We start from the raw sequence: 26,263 nt of genomic DNA, 5'->3' as shown, positions 1-26,263 counted from the left end.
GATATTCGTTAAGATAAAGATAAGATATTCGTTAAGATATTCTCACGACAGAAATATATGTAACACAGCATACATGTGGACACTTTTCCTTGTTTTATCCACGGATGTCAGTATATACAGATAATTACTTACGTCCATGTGGCTGTGATGTTACCACTGAGGGATATATTCGTGAACACCAGCAGCACCTTTACGAAGTGGTAATAGAAATCAGATTTAATAAAACTCTCCAATGCATTGACAGACACTTTTAAGTCAACGCATTTTATGGACTCCTTTCCATGTCCCTTCCTGCTTGTATTAAATTCCTCGTAAAATAATATTAACGTATGTTAGATTGAGGCTCATGTAGCATACCATCCTAACTATCGAGTATATGTGAGTTTACAATGCAATACAAAAATACCAGTCAGTACTAACATTGCGATAAAATCGCAATGCAGATCTCTATATGCCTTTCAGCATGCTGATGTCTCAGCGCTTTCATTACATATGCATTCTATGGAAAAACCCAGCAGAAAGAAGAAAGACAAAACTCTCCGAACCTTGCTGGAGATGTTGTAGTTGTAATCGGTGTTAACCAGGACCACATCATTTATGACAACTTTGGTCACAGCAGTGCTCTGTATCCCGCACACAGTGAAACCACCAAAAAACAGCTTCTCACTAGATGGAAGAGCGTCATGCAAAACAGCCACCGATAATCTGTTCTACAAAGGTATCAGATACCATTTATTCATTTGATAGAGTGGTACTTCCGTTGCGGCAACTATGTATTAGGCTATCAAAACTATATCTGACAACATAATATTACGTATTATTTCTTATGAAAGGAGGTACTTTATATACATTTAGAGTGTTCGGATTAAAAAGTAACAATAGCTGTTATCCTCTAGATATGTTATTGTGTCTTTAACCGAGGTAATCTTAGCTGTTCCAGTTAGTCATATTATCTAAGAGATGACATAAAAAGCCGATTTAAATTATAAAATTAAAAATATAAAACTTACCTGATCTACGTTAAATGTGGCATAAAGATATTGCCCATTTTCATAGGTATCTTTTATGGAAAAAAGAAACAAAGTCATCACAATGTATTAAGAATGAATATCAGGTGTGAAAAGGATAATCTGAGAACTCCCTTTTCTAAAACCAATCTGTATTTCATAAGTTTTACAAATATCGTCTTAAACTGACATTAGCAATGTTTTTCAACTGTTTAACCAGTTTTATATTCGTAGACTACCAAATACTTTAAACGGTTCTTACCCACTGACTCGCCATCATCCCAGAAAAAGTCGCCACTGGCTTGTCCTGCCTTGTCAAGAGTAATCATCAACTGTATCGGATTTTTACGGCTAAAATAAACAAAATTTAAATCAGGTTACAGTAAATTTGCCAAACAACGCACGAACCTAAGCTTTCATATAGCTTAAAATACATGCCTTGACGCGGTCAAAGCATCCACAGTCAAAGAGAAATATGTCTCTTTTTCTCGAGATTACATATTTACATTTATACAGACAAAATATATCCTGAGACAATGATATAATCCTTTCATTTCCCTTCGTAAACATAAAAATATACAATACGATTATGCAAGTGAATCGTATACACAATTAATGAGCCTAAAAAAATCACAGATCCAAAGATTTTTTGTTTCAAAAGAGTACTGTCCGAATAACATTTTCTTCTGAATGATAAAGTAAAAACAAAATTCTGACTGAATTTTTATCGGTCAGAAAGGAAAAGAAAAGCCGTCACACTAGAGTTCTCTTGTGCATCGGCTATATATGATATTTCTACGATAAATGTGCTTTTACCTGTTGGAAGTATTATTTCCTGGGTATTGGAATGGCAGGACATGTCCACCACGGAGATGTAATGGGATGTGGGTTTGTGGTCCAACGAGAATTGTGACTGTTTCCCCACCGGTATCACTAAGGCTCTCCCCCTACGCAACAGAGCGCAGCATATTCATGGGCCAGGCTAAAAACATCTTGGAGGCTTTGGTGAGAGCATAATTGTAATAACATAATAATAATTTGTGGTCACAGATCATGAAAATATTACTTACCGTGTAGAAATCATACCATGTGGAGGCTGGAAAGTAGATAGACAGCTGCGTCTGACCCTGTGAACACGGAAAAGACTTTTATCTTAAATAACTCAGATTCATCAAACGTAACGATTTCAAAAGAAATCTATCCACGTGTTTTTCAGTGAAAGTGTTTCGAAGGTTTTGAATTCTGCATAAGACTTACAAAAGACAATGTACCAAGAAACGTTTTCCTGCTCAAATCACACGCACGCACATTCGAAAACAATCTTACAGTGCACTACACATAGGCCTACATGTTTTTACATGATTAACGACCACATGCAACATGACTAAACAATACATTACCTTCTCTAAGATGGGAGATATCAGAAGAGCTGGTCCCCACATAAACTGACGATCGATTCCGAGAGCCATCTTATCACGAGGGAACCTGAAACATGCATTTATTGGATATTTGAAGAAACAGGTCTCGTGCATACATATGTTTTACCTTTCACTGCAAAGCCACGAGTGACATCTGTACTACCTTTCTCATGAGATATACAGTTTCTATGAATGATCCGGGAGCCTCTTACCAATGCGGTCGCTGTTTGTTCAAGACAGGTTCATGCTAGCTTTTTCTCCGACCGTACGTGGGAAAGTCTGCCTGCAACCTCCGGATTGTCGTGAGTTTCCCCTGGGTTCTGATCTGTTTTCTCCCACCATAATGCTGGCCGCCGTGGAATAAGTGAAATATTCTTGAGCAACACCAATCAAGTAAATAAATAAAAGCAAAAAGTAGTTTACGAAGAAAACGCTTTCTTCTTACTCGTGATGCAAGGGTCGTAGGACTGTGTTCCCAAGGGTATGAGACTTGTGAAACAGTGTGTAGAGGTAAGGAAGAAGAAGGTATCGGGCCCTCAGGGCCATCTGTGACATGGCGGCTACGTCCTCTCCTAAAGCAGCAGGATCCTGTGGCTGTAAATATAACACTTATCCTGATTTATTGTTGGTATGTGTAAAAAACGGCAAATTAACAAAAAAGGTGACCCATAATCATCATAATGAGACAACTTCAGTGAAATTCATGGATAGTTGCTTTAGTATAGGTTTGCTTATGCTGTAAGTTGAAATTAAATATTTATATTTTCTGGTGTCCATTGGTCATCACAGGCCGTTATCATGGTGGTGGTATACATACAATGTTACCAATGCCGTTATGGTTTCTGGAGAATGTGTAGAAGGCTCCTAGCTGCATCCAGCGAGTACAGAGTTCATTGGTTGTGTTCAGCATAAAGCCACATATATCAGCACCGATCTTCAGAAAAATAGACAAACATGGCCATATATTGCAAATACGCTCTCGAATGACATCAAGAAGCAAACATTGCAAATTTCAAAGATAGTTGTGATTTTTGCAGGAATGAAGAACTGTTCGTGAACTTAATGATTTGAACTTCGCACAACGAATAATGTTGGATACTGTACCTGCAGAATAAACTGTTGCAGTGATTTGATTCATATTTATGTACACTTTTAACGATGACCTCTCAGGTATTATATCTTATAATGTTGCTAAGTGTTAACTTAGTCAGTTATGCTATCTTTTTTCTAGCTTTACCATGAGGGATAAAGTACTTTGTGTCTATGAAATGGTTTGATACAGTTTCTCTGTCTAATGATTGTCTTTTTTTGACAAACGCATGATTTTTCCAGGTCACTTCCTTCAGAAATAATCATGAAAAACTACTCACATAAGGTATACCAAACATGTTGAATTCAAGAGCACCTGCAAGGAAGGGAAAAGATTTTCATTGTTCTTTATGTCTAATATGTTTCTATAATCCAGAGGAAACTTATAAGTAGCAAAGTAAAGTAACAATATGTTTTCCATTATGCTATATGTTTTAAGTCACAGGAATACATGTTATTCATGTTGTGCAGATTATTCTGCCAGATGTCATGTTCTTGGATAGAGAAAACCAGTCAGATAACAAGACTACCCCAGACTCTGCCCGATTTCCCCCCACCATAATGCTGGCCGCCATTCTGTGAAATACTCTTAAGTATGGCGTAAAACACCACAGGAATATATAAATAAATATAATAAGCCACCAAACTTCGTCAAATATGGATCGCGTGGAGCATCAAATATCTACATTTGTGACATTAAAATCTCTTTATATATTAACCTATAATAGAGTAGACCAGTTGAGGCCAAGAACTTTCGTTATCACCCAGCCAATGTCCAGAGTATTTTTCCAGACCCCGGAAACGTTGACCGAGAAATCACGACACTTCGGGATTTGTGGCCGCTCTTGTGGCACTGTGAGTTAAGCAGAATAATATGTTTAATCATATGAAAAAGAGAGCGAATCATTTGATAAATTAAAGTTATCAACCGTTTCTTTTAGGTTGTACAGTACAGCTCTTCGAAACTACATGGATGCGCCACTCTGAGGTAGGGTTTCAGTAAGTCGTGTTCTCATTTGAAATCATTAGATGGTCTGACCTGAGAGATTCCCTCTGCATTACAAGTTTTTACACATATATCTATTTAAATGGGGCGACATTAATTTGGGCGACTGGCATTGCTACCCATAGAATTTCCCGTGGCCCTTACGAAACATGTATTGAAGAATTACCTAGTAGTAATATTCGTCATTGACTCCCCTCCCCCAAATGCCATTATTTGGGTTGGTATTGTACATAGAATTACTCATATTTGTCATCAGAACAAAACATTTTTTCTGGAATATTTGTACTCACTCCAGGGTTGGTTTGTTTGACTCCATCCAAACAAATTATGCACGTTGTAATGCTGGTATTCGCCGTTGGACACCTTGCACCGTATTCATGCAGATGGTCTTGTCTGATATTTTGGCCCTTTGTCGTTCTACATCTTCAGATCCGGGGTTGTCGTGCACATATGCAGCAACTGTAATGGCAGATTCCGAGGTAAATATGGACTTTCATTATTCTCCTAGATCATTCCCTCCGTCTTTTCAACATCACTGAAAGGCGTGGACCTCTTCCCTTTGCATGTCCGTCCTAATTTTGTACTTTATATACTCTCTTAGTACACTGGTGATTTCTGTTAAACATCTATTTGGAATTGGCCTTGCGAGTATTCACCTGGAACTTCCATCATGGTTGACAGCTGGTATACGAATGTGTGTTTCGACTTATAGATTTGTGAATAAGTTTTAGTGCTAATTAAAATATGATTATCATTTATTTTGCAAGAGTCCTTTGAAAACAATTCATCTTCATGCAATTCAACACCCGAAATTGCTAAAATGCTTGTGCATATCTTGTCCAAAGTAGAAATTATTTTAAATATATTCCAGAAATGGTATGATACTGAAGTAATAAGGTGTCTTTGTTTCTTTGTACAATCCACCAGTTGTTTGAAATCACTAATCAAGTAAGTAATTAACGCCAAAGAAATAAGCCATATGTATTTTGCAATGGAAAATGTAAACTAGATTGGTTATTCTACTATGGAGGTATGTACTAACGGGGCCGATATGGGGGATCATCCCAGTTGTTAAATCCACACTTGAGGCTCCAGTAGGGCTTATCTTTATCTGGCCAGTTAAAAGGTTTCTCATCATTGGTTCGAAACTGGCAGGTTCGTTCATATCCTGTAGAAAAACCAGACGTTTTACTGGGTGTCACACATTTAGCATCGATTAGTGTTATTGCAAAGCAGAAAACGATCGTTTATATGTGGCAAGGAAGGGAATAAACTGGGCGTGGAAGAAAATTAGTTCTTTGTGTAGATATGGACCTTTGTGAGCTTTTTGTTGTGAAGTAAATTAAAAGCTGAAATTATAACAGACGCTTGCATTATTGAATGGATCAAGGATTAAAAAAGTTTTTTTCTATGTATCAAGGAAACATGTTGTACAAGTATTATGCGGAACGCTTGATCCCTAAATACTGCGGTATAAGAAGCGATAAAAACTAACTCACAATCCATAATCCGTCAAATGGAATCTGTTTTCGGAATTTCATGATCAGGTCTTTCCAGAGCGACTGTGTTTTAGGATTGAAGAAATCCGGAAAAACGACTTTACCCTTGGGCCAAACCTGAAATAAAACAAAAGAAGATACAGGCTGAAAGTTATTCCATATTACAGAACTTCAAATTCAGTTTAATTTGCACATTCATCTAATACAATGATGATACTGATAACCGATAATTGTATTTGAAAAGTTTCATTGTTTTGCACGACTAAAATGAGCGTCGTAAAAATGAAGGTGACAATAATGTATTGCTACGTGTGATGAAACACCTAAGTTACATATTTCAAAAATGAAACATTTTCTTGGAAACTTACATATCCCAAGAGAGCACCATTGTGATCTACACTGTCTTGTGGCGGTTCAAAGTCGGCGGGCCATTTAACAGCACCATTGAAAACTTTCAGCCTGTCGTATGGCTCATATTGTGTGACGTTTGTTATAAAACACGGATCCTGGAACAAACTTAAATATCTTAGATGAAGAACATAAATGTGCTTAAACTAAACATTGCAACAACGTGACGATTTGCAACAAATATTCTTCAGAAAAACAATACAGCATATTATTTCAACACATTGGAGGAAGTAGATTGAATGCTTTTATCAAAAAAGTCTTTTGCTGGACAGTACATATTGGTTGTCGGCTGGTATACAAATGCCTGATTTGACGCCTATATTTATACTGTAATTTATTACAAACTTTTGCTTAAAAATATATGTAGTCTTAAATTTCGTTTATACCTACAAAAACTCACAAGTATAACAATGGTTCGAACACCCTCAGACCTCAACTGTCCGAAATAAGATGACAAGTTTCCGAAATTCACAGGGTCAACGGTAAAGTCCATTCGCTCGTCCATATAATCGATATCAACATATTGCACATCCTGGATCGAAACAATGCAAAGATGGAAAGTAAGTAATTTGTATAGTATAAGTCCTGAAAAAAACAGTGTATGTATAATTCAGGTGAACAAATGAAAAAAAAATAAACACCATGCAGTGAGAGTTTGTGCATTAGTTTCAATTGTTCTTTTTCAACACGTGTCTCAAAAACTGAAAAATGGAAGTAGCAGGAGATGTTGCATTTACTGGCATCATTTGAGGTAGGGTATTTGATTCAACCTTTTACTGACACTCAGGTATACTGACCAATGGTATCTGAGCATTTCGAGTGCGATCCACAGCGGCCTTGACGTCATCAACATTTTTGTAACCATAACGACTCAGCTGAAAACCCAGGGCCCAATATGGCGGCATGTAAGGTCTACCAATGGCCTGAAATTCCCAAAAATATCACACTGGAGTCCGAAATATTTTTTCAGAATAAAGCCATGTGTACTTCGACCAAGCAGATCACAAGATCGTAAAATTCGTGTGATTGTTTTTAATACATGAAGGTGGAGATAGAAGGATGAAAATTCCACTATATCAAACGTACCTTTTAATTTAGACTATACAGTTAAATTACCCGAGAAAGGTTTCATCAAGTACCTTTGTGTACTGTTGTATAACCGCCTCTGGTTCAGGACCAAAGAAGAAATATATGTCAAGAATCCCCCCAAGCGTTCTGTATGTGAGCATTGGGGCTGGCGTGAAACCATATTCTGTGGAGACAAAAAAGATTCTCTTAGAGAATGAGTATATGGTGGTGGTTTGAATTACCTACATTTTTGTTTATTTTGTGTGTACTTCGATTTTTTTATAATCCAGACAGTTTTTTTTTACAAATATATGAATGACTTGTGACTATAGGAAAAAAGGAAGGGAGGAAACCGCAAACCTCAGAAAGCGTCTGACATTTTTTCTGACATGAAGCAAGAGGCAATGGTGTCTGAGCTTGATACGAACAATCAACACCATTTGATAGTCAGCAGTAAGATATCTCTCTTATAGTGTTCATGAATGGAAACATATTTTATGTATGGATAACTTTACTTTCTCAAAGCTATGCATAGTCTGAATAGCTTACCTTGAGCATTACTGTTCAGTATTAAAACCCCATGCGTATTACCGTCGCCTTCCACACATGTGTAAAATGGGTGTACTCCATACAGGTTACTGTTGCGCTGAAAATGGAAAAAGAGTCTGACATATAGTTTCTAACTATTATAATAATTATTAAAAAGCTTCTCGTGCATAGGTTACTAGAAAAATACTCTTAATGCTTTTCCATTTCACAACAGCATTTTGTCTGACCAGTTACACAAATGGTAAAAAATGTATTTAAAATCTTGTTTTAAGGGAAGGTTTAGAGATAAGTCTTACTTCCCAGGCTGGAGGTTGATCTCTTGCAAACATTGGCCAGGAGGTAAAATTGAGGTCATGACGCAAAGAATGATGCTGGTTCTCCCCGAATCCGTACACGTTTACAGAGGGTAGCAAGGTGGCGATCTGCAGAAACTGGTCCGACAGCACGAGACCCCCTACTTGAGTATCCCAGCTACAAGATAACATCACTTGCTGCTAAGTGGCATCTGGGTTTTCTTAACTTAAATTTTGATGTTAATGTACGAGGAATTTTACCACTCATAGCTTCAATGTACTATTATGTTCTGGATATGCCCATATTTCGTGATTTCAACAGTTCTTGTTTTTAATTTCTTAATTCTATTTAATAAAAATAACCCAAATAAGTCTTCCAGGATTTGGTTCTTGGCGATAAAAACATTGTTAAATAGCTTTCATCCTTAGGCAGATGGAGAGAGAGAAAGAATAAAACCCACCTGGTGTAAATGTTCGTGTTCAAAAGTCGTCTTTTTTAACATTTCATTTGATGATAAAGTTCAAAAGGCCTTTAGACTTTCTATTTTTATGATCTGTTTATGTAAAAATTCCCATAATAGTCAACTATTCCAAAGGGGTATTATTATGTTTTCCGTGTTCAGTCCCGGACAAAATGTGCCAATATTTTTCCAAACGGTTCTTGACAAAAAAAAACTACAGTCGAATTGCTCAATAGAACAGTTCTAATCGCACGTCTCATTCCTACTGATGTGACTTACATTACCGTTCCTGTAGATCGCCGAATGATTTGAAAGCTCAGGGGATTCTCGCTGGTGATGTTTACAGCGAAAAGCGACTGCATAGCTCGAGTATTTGGGATGTCTAGATTAACCGGCACTTCGTATCGGTCAACCGCTGCGGCTGAAATCTGTAATTAAAATATTAACAATCACCCAGTTTTTATGTGCACGTGAGTGGACTATTTTTCATTCCACTCTTAATTATCTTATTACGGTTGCATGAATTGTATTCTGTACCTACAATTCTGATACCTTTATTCGTAACAGATGATTGTCCCTCTCCTCGATGTCAAGTTGCACGGTTTGGATACCCTTGGAGAACGGAAATGGGCCCACCCTGGAAAGGCTAAGCGATACACCCAAATTCGTGTCCGTGCGCCCGGTAAGCTTGTATCCGTTCTTGGGGTTGTGGAAACAGCTGGGCACATGTGGGGATCCCGAGGGATTGAACACACATCCCCGCCTCTGACAGACCTCTGTGGTGACCTTATCCACTCCTCCACCAGCTTCAGGAATACAGTCTATGCGCCTCAGAAAATCCGGTGTTGATACAGCGTCCCCATTTTCTATGAGGTTTGCAGGGCCGATAGTTATGCTCAAAATGAAGGGACAGAGAAGTAACCTTGCACGCCAAATCCCTCTAAACGGCCACATCGTTGCGTCTAGTTTCCCTCTTTCAGATAAGCAGTTTTCATTCTGAGGAAACAGTGAGTCATCCGACAATGTCTTTCTCCTGATATCAAGTACGCCCTGTGCATGTCCGGTCCCATATAGTCACACCGAATCATTTTTCTCCAAGCAACGACAATTGACCCCGTTGATAAGATGTCTCGCATAAGTAGTGAAGGAAATATGCAGCGAGGTTCATGTACTTCGGTCTGTATATAGACACACTCTAGAGTGTTTTTTGAGACATATTAAAATATATGAGTTCTTGAACGAATAGAAAGTTACTTGCATTTCCAGTCACCTTAAACCGTTGTGATTTAGGTTATGCACTGTTCTTCACAGGTATTTGCTTACTCATGTTTACGCGCATGTGTTAAACCGTTAGGTACAAACGAGTGGAGATGGTATACCGGGTCATCATCTGATCAATTTCTATTCGAATATTAAAGAAGTCTTGACTAGCAGCATTTAACAGAAATGGAAAGTTTAAAAACAGATGTGTGTACAAATAAAACCGTCCTCTGGAGAAAGCTTGATGAATTGTCAAATAAACCTTCTAGTAAGCCCTATAGGTATATAGGGATTTCGAAATACTTGGAAAAAATACTTTGACAAAATACAAAGCAATAATATACTGTTTATATTCAGGCGTGTATCATACATTCTCAAATAGATAATGTATTGTACACTGAATTACAATATTTCAAGGTTGAATCCACACCTGAAATTTTTCAAGAATATACGTCAAATAAATGAGTTTCGGCGGTTTGCTAAATATAATGTATTTTAGGCGTTTTTCTTGTACTAGAATGATTCATCAGTGTCATATCAAGAGCTCTTGATGGCCCATTTGCCTAAATAGTAATTGTCACCGCTACCCGGTACCAAAATATTGAGGTCACAAAACCAGACTACGGGGCTACTGCTTTAAGTCAGGCGATTTTCAAACAGACCTGTGAGAACCGTTCGTTTACCCTGGAAACTCCATCCATACTCCTGACGGCTTCAAATAAAGGAAAATACAAGAGTGGTTTCATGCGCACGTTGTAAATGTACCGTTATAATAGCACCAGAAATGGATAATGTATTTTACTTCTGTTCTATCATATTGGTGTTTTTCACATGCATCAGGAGGTTGGTGGGTTCTTATCCTGTTCTTTTACCCATATTAAGGCGACACTCATCATATAAGTGAAATATTCTTGTGACGCGGTAATTAAATTCATTTATCTACAGTGTTTTTGTTTAAATTCAATTTTCCAGTGCAGCGATGATCTGGTGAACAAGGCTTGGGCGACTGTAAGATTGCGTGGAAACATATCCTTACAACAGATGTTACCTTTTATCTGAAGCAGTTTGTACTTTGATCAGTCCTTGGTGTCAGATGAAAGGACATAAAATGAAGTTCTTCGGTAACTAAGCTAAGCCATATTTAACTTGAGCTAAAGAGGGTAATAAACTCAATAGAGTGTCACAGACTCTTTATGAGGCTGACAGGGGTTACTGGGTCATAAAGTATGAAAAGAAGTACTAAATTTGGCGATTACAAAAGTTTACAAATCGAACACTTTGCAAAATTTTCATAAAATTTTTAGGATCACTTGCAAGATCTGACTTGACTTAAACTTCACCAGTGGTATGGAAAACATGAATAAATACATTTAAACACGTTTTCCATATACAAACGTTTTCCACATGTACGTAGGCCTATGTCTTTCGTCTGAACAAAGTCTGAGACATCACTGGCAACATTAGCTTCCAAAAATGCAAATGAACTCATATTCTATCTTGTATACTTGCACAATAGTTTAAAAGTGAAAGCTGTGTTTGATCTGGGACTATTACATACCGTACAAATTAGTCCCAGGTTTGACGCACATGATACTTTACCTTTTCAAGCAATGAGTCTGAGTCATATAAAGCTTGCTCGATAAAAATTAAATTATCAAGGAGCCATAAGCATGCCTCATTCTCACAATCCGATAGTCATACTGCCATGACTATTTTGATCAAACGCTGGAAATTTCCTCAGGTTATATATTTCTTTGTACGGCCTCTATATAATACCTATAAAGATTTGGGAATCGACGTTATTACTATAAAGATGGAATTCTAGGCAGAAGGTTTCATTTGAACTATCTAACGGTGAAGACAAGGATAACTGAAATTCACATAGCCACAACGATAGACTGAAGGATAACTGAAATTAATTAATGCATTCTTTATAAACTGAGATTCTGCACATTCACATTTCCCATCTTAAATCCAGTTATGATGATTAATCAGGTAAAAATCGTTGACATCACTTTTTTTTATTATAGGATTAGTGTTTTATTCATTACTAAAGAATGGTTTTTAATGATATCGATTCATTTTACGGGTGAATGGAATGAAAACAACCAAAAGCATCACACCTGCTTATGAAACAATATGGCTGACGTAAAATAGAGTTTAAATATACTACTGATATCATTCGCTAGCGGTACACTAGACACAATACCCAGGGACACACCACTATATTGGGATACAACTTTAGCGATGCAACGTCGAACGCTAACAGCGTTTTCTGGTCGGCTGACAATATCATAAACTTGACCCACAGTGAAATTTACATAACATTCATCGGATGAGTTTTTTATTGACATGGCTGATTACTCGATGTCCCTCGCACAAAAATTCTCAGTGTTGAGTGGGTGAGTGCTTAGGGTTTAAAGTCGTACTTAACAAGTTTTCAGTCATAAGACGACGAAGGAATTCTTAGAGCGCATGTAATGTGCCTCCTTGTTTGCAGGACGGATTTCCACCGCTTTTTTATCTAGTGCTGCTTCACTGAGACGACTAACCGATGTAACCCGCTCCGCCAGAGACATTATACTGATGTGGGACTATCCCCTTCATGCTGAACGCCTTTTAAAGTCTTAGGTGTGACTCGACCCAGGATTGACCCTGTATCTACCGCTCCCGAAACGGACGCTCTACCAACTGTGCTATCGGGGCCGGTCTCAGTGTTGAGAATTCTGTTAAAATGTTATTGAATGAGACGAATCATTACCTTCCAGTCTCCACGTTCTATCTGCTTTGTATGTTGTTTTCATTTAATAATATTGAAATATGTAAACACAACGGAACTAATGAAGTGTTGAAACTGGAAATCTTATGCAGCAATCGGAATCCATTTTTTTTATTAGTTTGTCACTGTGCCAAACATTTATGTTGTCGGTTAACAAAATATCTGTGGGTGCTCTGTTTAATATTTGTTTCTGAAACATTGCTAGAGCTATGTGTTATTTATATATTTGCATGACAAATTAAGCAAATACTAATTAACTTCGAAAACGCAGAATCTAATTATCCATGCTTTTGCAACTATTTATAGCATGTTTTTGGGGGCGGGGAGAGAGAGGTTAGTATGAAATTTGTGATAACAGTTAGATGTAAATATGTCAGCTTTTCTAACTGATTTTCAAATCAGTTGGAGTGTTAGGGGATATAAAATACTTTATGGCTACTTTTTACGTCCAATGCAGAAACTAGATGATTATGACTTGAGGCCCATGCTGGACATTGGACTAGTTACCATCTATAACAGTGCGTTCCACAATCTGATATGCAAATATTTACTGTTGTTATAACGACGGTTATAAATTATCATTATCTGATGCATCTCCACCTTTATAAAATTATGAATTTGAAATGATTCCAATTCAACTCGTGGTATTCATATAATTGCATAAAAATTGGTCAAAACTGTCTCCTATGCTTAACATCCGGGATTTTGTGTATATAAGCTTGCAGCCTTAGGTTCAAACCCAGTTTATTCTTTTTCATTCTAAACACATTTCTTTTCTCTTTCTGTTATCACTACTAACAACACGCTTTGCGCAGCACCCGCAGATCCGATCCCTGCAAGTGCTGTCTCCGATAGATATATTTAATGATTTATTTGATGGCTGTTTATCTCCATGCATGTATATATTTGAGATTTGTCCCTATACACTGGCGGAAAGAGAGCAGAAACAATCGATTATTGGCAAGTGTATAACGCACAGATATCCACACCACACTTGTGGACTTCAATGAACGTTTAGACAGCCTGCAGCACGTAACTGAGTGTGTCATCGTATCTGGAGTCTTCGGCTTGATGTTCCTCTGACCATAAAGATACAGGCGGTCGGTACTGCCCGGAGACACCGCCGTGACAATACCGAAATAATGTTAAAGGCGACGTTTAGCGCCAAACAAATAAAATAAGCAAACGAACGTTATACTTTGCAAACCACTTCACAAGCCTTGTCGAACGCCTTTTTTTCTCTCACAAATGCGTATTATTTTTGCGGTTGAAAATGCAGTCAAGCCGTTTTTCCTTAAAGCATTGATGTTTTTCTCTGTATAACATCAGATTAGCTGTTTCATATATTTATTTATTTATTTGATTGATGTTTTACGCCGTACTCAAGAAGATTTCATTCATTTGACTTCATCAATATATTTAGTCCCATGTATTAATATTACATGAATATCACTTTGAGGATAATCTGGGACTCTGAGGTTGGATATTCAACAAACCAGTATACGGTAACTTTATCAGAAACGATTTTGTCCAGGTTATACATCTATACATATATATTTTGAGGCCCAAATCCAGATTTCATATTATTTAAGTGATGTATTTTCTGATGTTAATATGTTAATTGTATAGGTCTACCTGTTTACTTGCGCTTGTGTGGGTCAAGTAATATTTATCACGAGAAGAGGTGTAACAAGTGTCTTGGGAATAGAAATGTATATGAATCATGCATGTCTTCAAGTGCGTAGCCTGCATGCATGTAGATATAGAGCTACTGGTAGGTCTGCATCAGTCTTTGTGGGGCTCAAATTTGAATGTGATAATAAACTGCCTTAACAGAACTGAGAAACTAATCTCAGTTTCAGCCGTTTCCGCGGATCAAGCCAGTTAGGTCGTCCACAAATTGGGGAGGACCGCCACGGAAATGTCCGGACATTTCCGAGTGTGCGGAATACGGAAGACAAGTTCTACAGAAGTGGCAACGAATGAAACATTGCCTGACACTTTCCCAAAAATTTTGTTTTCGCCCAGTGAAGTGATGTCAGGCGCTGTGCAAGATGGAGAGTTTACAGAACCTGCTTATGGTAAGATTTTCTCCACTTCATCACTGTGGTCTATCCTTAGTTTCAGTTTTGATTTGAAACAACAACAACAGCACGTCACAGGTCAAATTTCAGGCTGCAATAAAACATAAACCGAGGACTGTAGATGTCTGGTTTAACAGAAACATTAGATACTAAGAAATGGGGTATCGTAAGTAATAATCTTACAAATATAATATATTTCTGTAGTGAGATTCCATGCTAATATGACCACCTTGCATGGTCGGTCCCGGACTAACCGAGGAATCATGTCAACCTTGGATTAGTTCATCGAGAACAACTCGGTGTGTTATTTTAAAATTATGGCATTCGTCGCAACACTCGACGTGAGTTCAGTGAATTTTAATTTAACTTATCCAGATGGACTGGGCTGGCGTGTTTCACAAAGTCATTTTGGGCTAGTCCAAACTTTAATCTTATTCATACCGGTACCATAGTATAGGCATGCACTCCTCAACAAATAAACCTGACCTCTGTCATCTGAGTGAAACATTATAACACCAGTCAAGTTTAGTTTGGATTATAAATTTAAGGCTGAAACGCAAAATTACTCTATGCAGTGGGTACCTATAGTATAGAGTTAACCTAGTTTTTGCAGCAATACTGGGGTACTGTGGCTATAGCAGCTATTGTTCTCGTAGGGTGAACTGATAATGTGGTTAGCCCCTACTGCACTGACCGCATGCTCCCTATCCCTATACTCTACAGATTGTAGAGCTGATGTCAGCCTAATTTAACGTTAAGACTGAATACAAGATTAGTATCTGAACTGTGCTGGCATGTTTTGATGGTGCAGACCCATCAGTTTAAACAGCAATATTTCCCTTAAGCAATAAGAAAATCTCTTTCCTGCTATGCAGTCATATGGAATCCAAAGAAAATCTTATTTTTAGATGACAAAGCTTGTAGACCTAGCTGAGAGATGAATGAATTGGGTTACCATAATTTTAAAAATACATTGCCATCTGAACAAACCTAAAAACAGAAGAGGTAAATTATATAATAGTGTAGAGAGCACCTTTAGATGTCTTTGTCACAGATCAAAATGCTGTGATGAAAGCTGGCATTTGGTTCTAATCCCACCCCTGTTTACTCCGCTGCTTGACATGTAGCTATAATCTTGCTTGCAATCATTTTATAATTCATTACATGATTACATGTGAGGTCATATGAGGAAGTTAATAGAAACCTGATACAAGTTCACTGATAGATGTAATATATAAGGCAGCAAATGATAATGAGTGAAAAGTGAATATCATTTTAAGGTTGTAACATTGTAGAGTAAGCATATGTTCCTAAATACACTATGTACATTTTTTGTTTTCACATGTATTCCAGCAACTGATGAAAAGTCAAAGCCAGGTTTTGTGAGGACAATTGTGGCTGTGAAAGGCTTAAGGAGTACAAATCAAATGACGATGAAAGGGCTTAAGAAGAAAGCCAGCAATGCAGAGATCGAGTCCACCTTTGAGCAGCAGTGAGTACATACCACTTTTCGTTGGTGTCGATGTATCACTGTAGAGTTGCACTAAACTGGTATATATTTTTTAGATATAAAATGAGAAGTTCGCGGCTGATGGAATGAAAATTGATCTGTTAAAGGATGTGGTTTCCAAACCCGCCTGTCTTTTTAAGAATCGTGTAATATGAGATTAGTCCGATGCGACTAATATTGCCAACAGACCTAACTTGAGTGTAATCTGAGCGTACCTTTGTCTATCTTAAAAACTACATGTATACTAAAATGAAGTTAATTATTGATGCCTGTTTTTTTACTTGTAAATAAGCTGGATGCAGGAGCCCTTCACTATGATTATGAAAGAACAGACAACAATCTATATTCTCTTTGCCCATACCAAACCACATGTGTGCTTTTCTTTAGTTAGCTATCATACCATTCATATATCAAGGGTTCTATGCTGTAAATTTTTAATTTCAGTAAAGTAGTAAAGTTATGAACTCTCTATTTTAGGTCATTCTGCCTTACAGTTGAGGGAACAAAGGGTGATGTTAAACATAAGAAATACCAGCTGAAAATTAGGAAACTTCCAGGGGAGATAATTCCTGAGAAATGTTACGTAGAGGTAAGAGACGTGCAGGTTGTTAGTCTTTTCATTTTTGAAATTTTTTCAGTGGGTTCAGTATTGGCAAAATCAGTGTTGTGTGTGGAAATTTGTGGTCAATAGTTACTACTGTTGGTTTATGATAACTGAAGATAGAATGTTTAAAATTGAACTTAATTCAGCTGAATTTACTGTTTTCTTATTTTTTCAGCCTGATAAAGACAGAGTGTTGTTATTTTTGCACAAGAGTGAAGACAAATCATGGTACCCAGAGTTAGAAAATGGATTAGAGATGGAGGAAGACCAAGAAGAAGACAGCTGAGGAATGTATTAAGTGGAAAGTGTATAAAAACAGTCAGATTTAGTTACCATTTCTCAGTTCACACACATGTGCAATATTCAGAGAGAGGAGGAAGATTCAATTAACAGCTGTGTGTGATAATATAGCAGAACTTACATTTTCTTTTTCTGGGACAATCACTGCCTGAACTAATGTGTACGTGGTTCATTTGACAATATCTTGATCAGAATTGATTATACCATGGTCTTATTGTAGGTTTGGGCTTTGCATTCAGGTATTTGAAATTTGGAATTCATTGGTATGGCCGGTGTATTACTTTATAAATTATCTTATATTAATCATTTGACAACTTCTATCATATTGTCATTTAGACTGACAGTAACATGTTGTGGTTTACAACAAAGGCTATATGAAGAGTGTGGTCTATCTTTCGAATTTTCCCATATAGAGTTTATACAGCAGATGAGTGCCGAGTATTCCCTTATTATGGCAGACAGATACACATGAGACAGTTCATGGCAGTGAATAATGTTTTTGTCACAATTTATTTTGTTTTATTTTTTGTCTTTTTATGATGCATAGTATTCATTTATATAGATGTTCACACACTCACAAGAAGGAAGCAGCAAAAGGCCAAAGGTTTTGTTTTTAGAGTTTTGTCTTTAATATCTATTGTGAATACCTGTAGGTTGAATTTATGTTGGCATACAACCTTTAATGTATCAAAGTCTTTAAGGTGATGGCTAATATATCCATTTTTAATGTATTTTATACTGTTTAACATGTGTAATCCAACTATGATTAGTCGTTAAAAGCCAAGCCAAATGATGACAGCATAAAGATGCAGTAGCAGTAATGATTATTTTCATGTCACTGTTTGCATTCATTTGGAAAATTTATCAAGAAATTATGTCATTGCTATCCACTTCTGAAAAAATGTATATTTCCATGTGCAGGCATTTTTTTTTTGTAGATGAGGATTTAGCTCATGTTTTATGGTTGCAGCCCACAAGAACATTTTGCTGAACTATATATTTACCATAAATCTCAACCCTCAATAATTTTATACAATTGTGGTTAATTATACAGATGTTTTAGAGAGGCTTTTCAGGTTTAAAGTTTAGAGTAATGGGTACAAGTACTGCAAAAGGTTTAATGATAATGCAAGGTTTCATTGGACATATTCATTGGAGGAATTTTTCCATTGGTATTGAAGGGTATGATATTATGTTTAATATAAAAACGCTGTTCATATGCATGCATGCCAAGCCGGTTCCTGTTTCATTGAGCTGACTTCATTAGCATACTATTTTTTGGGTGAGGTAGACATCAATAGTAAGAATCAACCGCAGTGATATCCACGGGGGACAACTTTTGGTCGAACTTTTAAATTACCTCCCTTGGCCTGAGATCCGCGATCGATCTGTCTCGCTCTCGCCATAACTTGCATATTTTCTCAATTTTTGTCTCCTTACCCAATGATTGAACAGTAGTTTTTTGATGTAATATAATTATTGGTAAGTTACAAATCAATAAATACCATGTACATGAAAACAGGACCGAGTCGTAAATAAACACTTACAAATTTTTATTTTAGTCTTTGGTCCACGTTGGGATAGATTCTCAGCTGGGTAAATTAAAAATGAATAAAAACTGAGCATAGAAAGGTATTATACTTACATAGGAAGTAAATGTTGTTATCTCTCTATGTACTATTTGTATGTTCTATTTCGTTATGTTCGAACCGTGTATAATTTTCTTACCTTACTATTGTTTGGAATCTCTGTCTATGTAAATGGAGTTGGTGAAAGTAACCAAATAACATTTAAAAATAATTGCCAGACTGTCCTAGTCGAGTCCATTTGCACATTTTTATAAACGAGTTGGACACATTCATTAAAACTGAGATTGGAAAATATTTAGCACCGATCGTTCCGCATTTACACGCTTATTACCTCGAGAGAGAAATTACTGAATATAATTATCACTCTTGTTCTTCTCCATCCTCAATTTTCGACTGGCTTAATTTCACATGTTGTTCAATTCCAAATTTGCACCTGCACACTCCTGTGGTCACGTGATGTACTCCTGTTTTGTCTACCCGGAAACCTTTGTCTGCAGTGAATATTTGCTTAGCAGTACCGGTGATAGTCGTCAGAATTGTGTTATCCTTTTTGCTACGGAGAGTTACGTGCACTTTACCGGCGAATTTACTTTCTGTTTTGAAATGTCCATTGTATTCGTCCTCTTTGATCACCAACTTGGCTGTCGTCTTGAACATAGGCGGCACGGTTATCTGGTTGTCTACTGACCAAACCAATTCCTCTTCAAACGTATTGTCACTTGTTTTCTCTATCGCCATCTCTCCGTGAAACCCAGCGTTGGCCTCGATCACAGGATTTGGTGGTGTAAGTTTAATGTCCATGTTATAGCCGTATGTGAAACCTTTCATCACCGCCACCGTACACGTAGACCGCGTGCGCCGCTCTGTCTTCAACGTGTACACTTGATCCTTCTCTGTACTGTTTGTGAAGTGAGCGGTAAAAAGCACGTGACTTTTGGGCGAGGTGGATCTGATTTGATCAAAGTATTCTGTCTCGCCATGTGACACTCGGAGATTGTTCCAGTTTATGTCTCCCGATAGAATGTCATCTGCGTTGTTCCGGACTTTGGCATCCAGAGGGAAGTCCATTGCCCACTTACGGACAATTTCTTCCAGGTTCGTGAATTCCTGAGACATGGTGAATCTGAAAAAAATAATGAACAGTGAATACATAAACGTAGATCGAAAAATTCAAGTTATGAATGACTTGCGTACATGGATATTCCTAGTATAAGGTTTCTGTTAAAATATTGGTATTACTTTAATTTCCGACCTTGTTATCCTATAAACATTTTACGTCATACATAGGTTTCAATATTACAGGGATGTTGAATGTAATGTATTACAGTTATTACTATCTAATTATGACAGAGCGTAGCAAGAAATGATTAATTTCACGACCCACAATCAGGTTATTGCACTACACTGAGCACATAATCGGATACGGCTGTATAAATTGAACTGGGTCTCTTAAATGGACACAGTGACACAATTCGACGCGTCCCCATTTATCGATAATTAGCACGTACATACAATAAACTCTGTGTCAAAAAAAAAAAAAAAATAGATAATAACACACACAGACACTCATGCCAAGCCCACACACTACAATTTTGCCTGCCGAATGCAAATGGAAGTTCTTGCTTATAGCAGAAAAGTTCTTGTAACAAGATTGAAAGATGTGGTTAATAAATTTTACGTTTTAAAGTCAAGGCCTGTGTACGGCTTCAATTTCATTTTAGAATTTCCTCTATGCACCATTAATCCATGTGGCGTGTCCTACAGCAGAGGAAATGCAGTGGAATCAACAGCTCCATCTGCATGGTGTTTACTATTTATATATACAGCTTGTAACAGCATACCCCTCGTATCAACTATAGCCTCGGTGTCCTTAACATGTATATTTGCATGGCTCGGTTCAGATGAATGCGTATACCTTGACTTACTGTATGTTTGATGATTATCTTTTATGGTGCAGATTACACTATATAAGGCATGTTGGACTTGAGTTCTGCACAACCGTCTGGAAAAATGTGAACTGTTCCAAAATAGCAGACTGCTGAATATCAGAAAACACGACACCGTTTTCGTTATGAAAGATTTACAATGTCTGGGTAGGCCTATAGTACTGGTTTTAGCGCATGCTGAAAATTGGCGGACATCACACTGGGTTTCGAACCAGCGATCTGAGAGTTAAGACACTTGATCGCCAGCCAAAAAAAGGTGTCTACCGTAGAGAGTCATCGGGCCAAGATGCTTCCTACTGAAATAGGAGGGAGGTGATCAGCCAACACCTCATAACTGAACATATTGACTTGCTGGTTGTCATTTAAAAAGTGGTTTAAAGGGATACACAGTCGATTCTCACTGTCTGATATTTGAGGTAGGCAAGCCAAGGCTATGTCTAGCCTAAGCTGAATTTTGGGTATGGTACATCTTCTCAAGTATGACCAAGGCTGCTGGATTTAACCAAGATAACACATCTCCACTGTCATCCAATCAGCATAAACGTTGTATCTCTCTAAGAAAACAGTATTATAGCTATTTTGGATTTTCTGGGTATAGCTATTGTAAAAGTGTAAATCCCAAATGACGATACTGTATACACTTTTGGTTTCTAATAAAGCACAGTTTCTGACTGTCCAAAGGTCAAACCCGAGACTCGTATGCCACTCGTCAATCGAATCAAGGATACTTGGAACCGATAACAACAATTGCGACATAAATCATCGTACAGATACAGTGCTGATATGCACCAAAGCACTCATGAAGACAGAAGATAGGAGGAGTATATGAAGAGTACATGGAAATATCCACCAGACGAACATAACTGTTTAAACATTTGATCTATATTATTAGAAATCACATTTTTTTGGTAACACCACTTGACTGTGTGTTAAAATTTTGTACAGCTAACAAATTTCATCAGATGAACATTATCCGCCAATAACACCATGTCTACTAAAACTATAATTTCCAATATACAGATTAAAAAGCTAGTTAAATGCAGCATGACGTAAGCTTATCATTACACCTCATCGGAATGTGCCCGCGTTTTTGCCTTGGAGTTTCGCGTAAAGGTTTGTTTTACATCAAACGTAATAGCCTGGGGTTATATGTAACTGTTGACAGTTATACACGATATTTTTAGCCATTTACTGTAATACACCGATAAGATCTTGATGAATTAAGCGATAATGGTTTAGATAACTTCATTATTAAGTGTTTAAGCTTGTTGACTTTTCAGACTTCATCCAGTGAGCTAACTCTTTAAAGGAATATCATCTCGAATTCACTTGATTGATAAGTAGTTTTGTAAGAGAGTTTAACCCGATATTTCAGCAGCATGCAAGTATTTCAACAGCTTTAAAATCTACGCTGTTAAAAGTTAAATCTCCACTGTTAAAAGCTTGATGCATATAGTCATGTTTTGTACCCAGCACAAAATGTTCTTCGGTTGGTTGATACATAACCATATATTTAATGCGTACTGTTTGGTACATGCACACATGAGAAGGTCTATATAGTGACTGTCTGATCTGTCGATGTGAACTTACAAGCTTATTGTTTTTTCTTCATGATGGCTAATGCACATTATATAATGTGTAATGTAGCAAATTCAAGTTAGCAGTTACATTTATGTACAGAAAGAAAGTTTCAGAACATCATTGAGTGGTCTAATTTATGAGAGTTTAACCAAATTTATGGTTATCTGCCAGTTATCTGCCTGCAAATAACTTATTTGTTTTATTTGATTGGTGTTTTACGCCGTACTCAAGAATATTTCTCTTAAACGACGGTATCCAGTATTATGGTGGGAGGAAACCGGGCAGAGCCCGGGGAAAACCCACGACCATCCGCAGATCGTTGGTAGACCTTCTCACTTACCACCGGAGATGAAGCTTGCAATTAACATCTGTATGAGCGAAGTCCGTAGTGTATATTGCCTGGCCTATTACTAACGTGTGCGACCCTTGTGTTGAGTCCAGCAGAAAGACACATTTGCCATTTATTTAAGGATTATAGATAATATTGTAGCTTGGTATGGGTATTCCGTTAAAGCGATATTATGAATTTGTCGCTAACAAGACCCTATTGCAGCATGTACATGGAGAGCCATTCAAATGGTTGGAAGCAATGTGAACCCCAGGCAAACACAAACATGTCAAAGAATCCAGCCGTTCATGCCAGCTGTAACTAGTTGTCAACGTCGTTAACCATATTTAAGCCAATTTACATTAACACGAGTATTATGTGCAGCCAGATCTATCAGCAACCTGCAGCTGATCGTGGGCTCTGCCCGATTTCCCCCTACCATCACGCTGGTCGCCATCGTAAAAGTGAAATATTTTGAGTATGACGTATAACACTAATCAAATAAAGAAATAAATAAATATCTGTATCAGTGGCGAGCGCCATTATAACACCTCTTTATCAGTAAGATCGTTTAAGCGGATTGTTTCAATGATCAAACAATTCATGCCAGTATCCAACAAAAGTTAATTTTGCCTTTTGCAGTCTATATATCAATACCAATACTGGTATTCCGTTGGTGCAGTCCTCAACATACACACAAGTTGTGAATGAATATCAGCATATAAATATTCACCTTTAAACAACACGTATATACATGTGCACAACTAATGTTTGCTTCCTCTTTGACCGTACGTGGGAAGGTCTGTCAGCAACATGCAGATGGTGGTTGGTTTCTTCGGGCTATGCCCGGTTTCTGCCCACCATAATGTTGCCCGACGATGTAAAAGTGAAATATTCTAGAGTACGGCGTAAAATACCAATTAAATAAATAAATATGCTTTATTCGGAACTTTGTGTTAATGTTACGGAACCCCATTGAAGTTCATATTTGGTAATATTTAATCTAGCGCACCGTTGAATAATGATCAGATGAATAAACGACCCCTACGCATTCCAAGTTAATTTGAAGCTAAGCTAGTATAGTATCACGTTTAAATGATTCACATTTTCTGTCATTCAAAGGGCGCGGGTACTAAACCGGCTAAAAGTGAACTTCTCTGGACGACGTCTCGATGGACTCACTTACATAGCTATATATATCTAATCATAATGCGAAACGACATCTTCGGAAATTGAAACAGTATTCCAGGCGTGCAAATATTTGCATGATTACAATTTCTTAATCTTTAAAACTCATTGCCTTGGGGAAGAAAAGATGTTTATCTTTATTTTATCAGCATTTTTTTAAAAGCACTTTTCTTCTTTGTCGAATAAATGTGGGAGGTTTTCAGATAGTTAACGTCATAGCTATTCTATACGGTAGTAAAATCAAAGGGCTCAGTTGAAAAACATGTCTGTATATAAAGGCCTATAGTAACCTTGTACATTCCTTATTCAAATGGAGTTTTCAGTGTGACAATGGGTCGGATATCATTTTCATTGAAACCTGTGTTGGTATAACATGTTGGGACTGTTCACGACATGTACATATGAAGTAAGGACATGCTTCAAACACACACACACACACACACACAGATTTAACATAGGGCAGGTCCTCTGAATGAATTTGTACACAATGGGCGTGTATACATATACACAACCTGCTCAAAAATCTTTTGGTGATATAAACTGTTCTAGATAAATGTGTGACACGTCCCAACATGATCCAGGTATGACCGATCCCAGTCAACAGAAAGGGTGGAGGAGATCGGTCTAAATTTAGATGCTCAACCAAGAAATAGAGATCCGCACGTCTACACGTCAACCAGCTATACTACACCAACTCACGAGGAAAATTCGGAAACCACCACTGACTGCAGGCAATTGATAGAAAGCGAGTTGCTAATGTGGGCAGATTTTATTTCCGTTTTCAATTTGCCCAGCTGTACAAGTTCACACAGAGCCTTCTTGGCTACGAGTCGATAGTATGGAATCTTAATGAGCCTTCTACAGCATCATGCGCCCATATTGCCGGTGGCGCACGTGCACACGCTCATCGCGCAGATTAATTATTAATACTGGCTCCCGGAAAATCAATTATCTCTCCCTAACGTCCGGAGTTGTCAGTTATTATATGGTTTCACGGATGGAATCAATTTGTCCCTATTCAATGTCCGGATGATTCAGACCAGAATCTTCAGTTCGAGTTCGTTAGGTTGTCTCAGTGCTGCATAACCAGAAGGGCCTTGATATTCGAAGTTCTTGTGCCAAGTGCTCTTAAAACTGTTCAATCTTGAGGTGAGCATGCATGCCTGCACATGTACTTGATTAATATCAAGCTCTAGGTAAAATACAGCTCAGTTCACCAATCGTATAAACAAAATGGTAAAAGGTTCATTTGACAGGAGAAATATATGCAACTTCTTTACCGTTTTAACGGGTAGTTTTTGTTCCTGGTTCTGTGTAATGCTCAGATACGCTGTGTAGGTCAGAAAGGTTCAGGCTATGTAGGTTCAGATAAGCTTACTAAGTAGATGATGTTTACAATGCTTGGGTGCATCCGCCATTGGAGGAATATTTTTATCCTCACTATCATATTTCAGTATCATCTTGTACAGCAGCAGACAGAGTGCTGGTGTCTAAATATCACGGCATTTCCACCTCATGTGGATTAGATCTTATCCAGATGCCTTTTACCAGCTGGATCCCAAAGCACAGCGTCTTGTTAGCGTGTTTTAACCTGAGCAAAACTCAGAGCTACCCTAATGGGCGGTGCTGAACAATCATACATGTCACAAATTGTATGAAATTTTCACAAACCGAAAGCCGTTTTCATACTAAGTGGTTCAAATGTAGGTAATCTATAATAGGATTTCCAATGTACATACGGTTATCAGAAAGGTGACAATTGACATAAAAGATGCGGGCAAAAAGCAAAATGGAAGAAAACTTACCTTGGTGAATAGGCTGTCTGTCCTAGGTAATGGCTCCCTTACTATACAGTATAGTTTTCGGGCTATCTGTCAGACCTGGAGAATATTTTTCCCACTTGACAAGCTTACTGATTGGTCGGAGAAGAAACACGTAGTATAAAATATGCATGGGCATGTGAAGCAGACGACGCATGCGTCAGGCGTACATGTACTCCTCCATGCAGCTATGCATGTTAATGCATGCATGCTTGACGGTGTATGACTTTAAACTATTGAAATATGACAAAGACCTGAGAGACGACCCGCAGGAGATATTTCGCTCACCTGCAGTTTTTAACGGGATAATTTTTCGCATCCACACTGATAACTAAACATGATTGTGAAATCGTTAAGTGTTTATTCAATATAACTTGAACGGTATAAGTGCGTTATGGATAGGATGTTTAATTGCTTCGGGTTCTGTTATAAATTCAAAGCATTCATTACTTTTTATTATATTCTTATTATAAAGT

The 26,263-nt window shown here is 37.5% G+C and overlaps 4 protein-coding genes across 4 annotated transcripts in view; 1 reads left to right on the top strand and 3 right to left on the bottom strand.

Moving 5' to 3' along the window:
* LOC135471857 (maltase-glucoamylase-like) overlaps window positions 1–4,914 on the bottom strand; it is a 31,861-nt gene extending 26,947 nt beyond the window's left edge. The window contains exons 1-12 of the mRNA XM_064751260.1: window positions 4,811–4,914; window positions 4,234–4,367; window positions 3,796–3,830; window positions 3,243–3,359; window positions 2,871–3,019; window positions 2,408–2,492; window positions 2,078–2,134; window positions 1,824–1,954; window positions 1,270–1,358; window positions 1,011–1,060; window positions 546–710; window positions 133–188 (exon numbers count right to left, since the gene is read on the bottom strand). Coding sequence (XP_064607330.1) covers window positions 133–188; window positions 546–710; window positions 1,011–1,060; window positions 1,270–1,358; window positions 1,824–1,954; window positions 2,078–2,134; window positions 2,408–2,492; window positions 2,871–3,019; window positions 3,243–3,359; window positions 3,796–3,813 — 917 coding nt within the window. The 5' untranslated portion in view covers window positions 3,814–3,830; window positions 4,234–4,367; window positions 4,811–4,914. The remainder of the gene's footprint in view (window positions 1–132; window positions 189–545; window positions 711–1,010; window positions 1,061–1,269; window positions 1,359–1,823; window positions 1,955–2,077; window positions 2,135–2,407; window positions 2,493–2,870; window positions 3,020–3,242; window positions 3,360–3,795; window positions 3,831–4,233; window positions 4,368–4,810) is intronic.
* Window positions 4,234–9,837, bottom strand: LOC135470882 (sucrase-isomaltase, intestinal-like). The gene is given in 14 exon segments (XM_064749932.1): window positions 4,234–4,367; window positions 4,811–4,880; window positions 4,882–4,979; window positions 5,563–5,664; window positions 5,667–5,688; window positions 6,020–6,136; window positions 6,388–6,525; window positions 6,828–6,959; window positions 7,225–7,350; window positions 7,567–7,679; window positions 8,045–8,141; window positions 8,341–8,515; window positions 9,078–9,226; window positions 9,351–9,837. Coding segments are annotated over 14 exon segments (1,875 nt in total). The 5' UTR covers window positions 9,753–9,837.
* A 4,924-nt stretch (window positions 9,838–14,761) lies between these two features.
* LOC135471870 (uncharacterized) lies at window positions 14,762–18,725 on the top strand. Its single transcript, XM_064751280.1, has 4 exons — window positions 14,762–14,918; window positions 16,275–16,413; window positions 16,909–17,020; window positions 17,211–18,725. The coding sequence occupies exons 1-4, from the start codon at window positions 14,873–14,875 to the stop codon at window positions 17,319–17,321; spliced, it is 408 nt and encodes a 135-aa protein (XP_064607350.1). The 5' UTR covers window positions 14,762–14,872; the 3' UTR covers window positions 17,322–18,725.
* Window positions 18,726–18,867: 142 nt separating this feature from the next.
* LOC135471865 (uncharacterized) lies at window positions 18,868–25,859 on the bottom strand. The gene is made up of 2 exons (XM_064751272.1): window positions 25,773–25,859; window positions 18,868–20,047 (listed from the first exon to the last, which is right to left on the bottom strand). The coding sequence occupies exon 2, from the start codon at window positions 20,038–20,040 to the stop codon at window positions 19,285–19,287; it is 756 nt and encodes a 251-aa protein (XP_064607342.1). The 5' UTR covers window positions 20,041–20,047; window positions 25,773–25,859; the 3' UTR covers window positions 18,868–19,284.
* Window positions 25,860–26,263: the final 404 nt, after the last annotated feature.

This window comes from Liolophura sinensis, chromosome 7 (genome assembly GCF_032854445.1).
Source record: "Liolophura sinensis isolate JHLJ2023 chromosome 7, CUHK_Ljap_v2, whole genome shotgun sequence".
In the NCBI taxonomy this organism is placed as follows: Eukaryota; Metazoa; Mollusca; class Polyplacophora; order Chitonida; family Chitonidae; genus Liolophura; species Liolophura sinensis.
This window is presented reverse-complemented; position numbering and strand designations above follow the sequence as displayed.

Coding starts and splice junctions, on each gene's coding strand:
- LOC135471870 (XM_064751280.1), top strand. CDS start 14,873: ATGTCAGGCGCTGTGCAAGATGGAGAGTTTACAGAACCTGCTTATG. Junction 14,919..16,274: donor GTTTACAGAACCTGCTTATG/GTAAGATTTTCT, acceptor CATGTATTCCAG/CAACTGATGAAAAGTCAAAG. Junction 16,414..16,908: donor GAGTCCACCTTTGAGCAGCA/GTGAGTACATAC, acceptor TCTCTATTTTAG/GTCATTCTGCCTTACAGTTG.
- LOC135471865 (XM_064751272.1), bottom strand. CDS start 20,040: ATGTCTCAGGAATTCACGAACCTGGAAGAAATTGTCCGTAAGTGGGCA.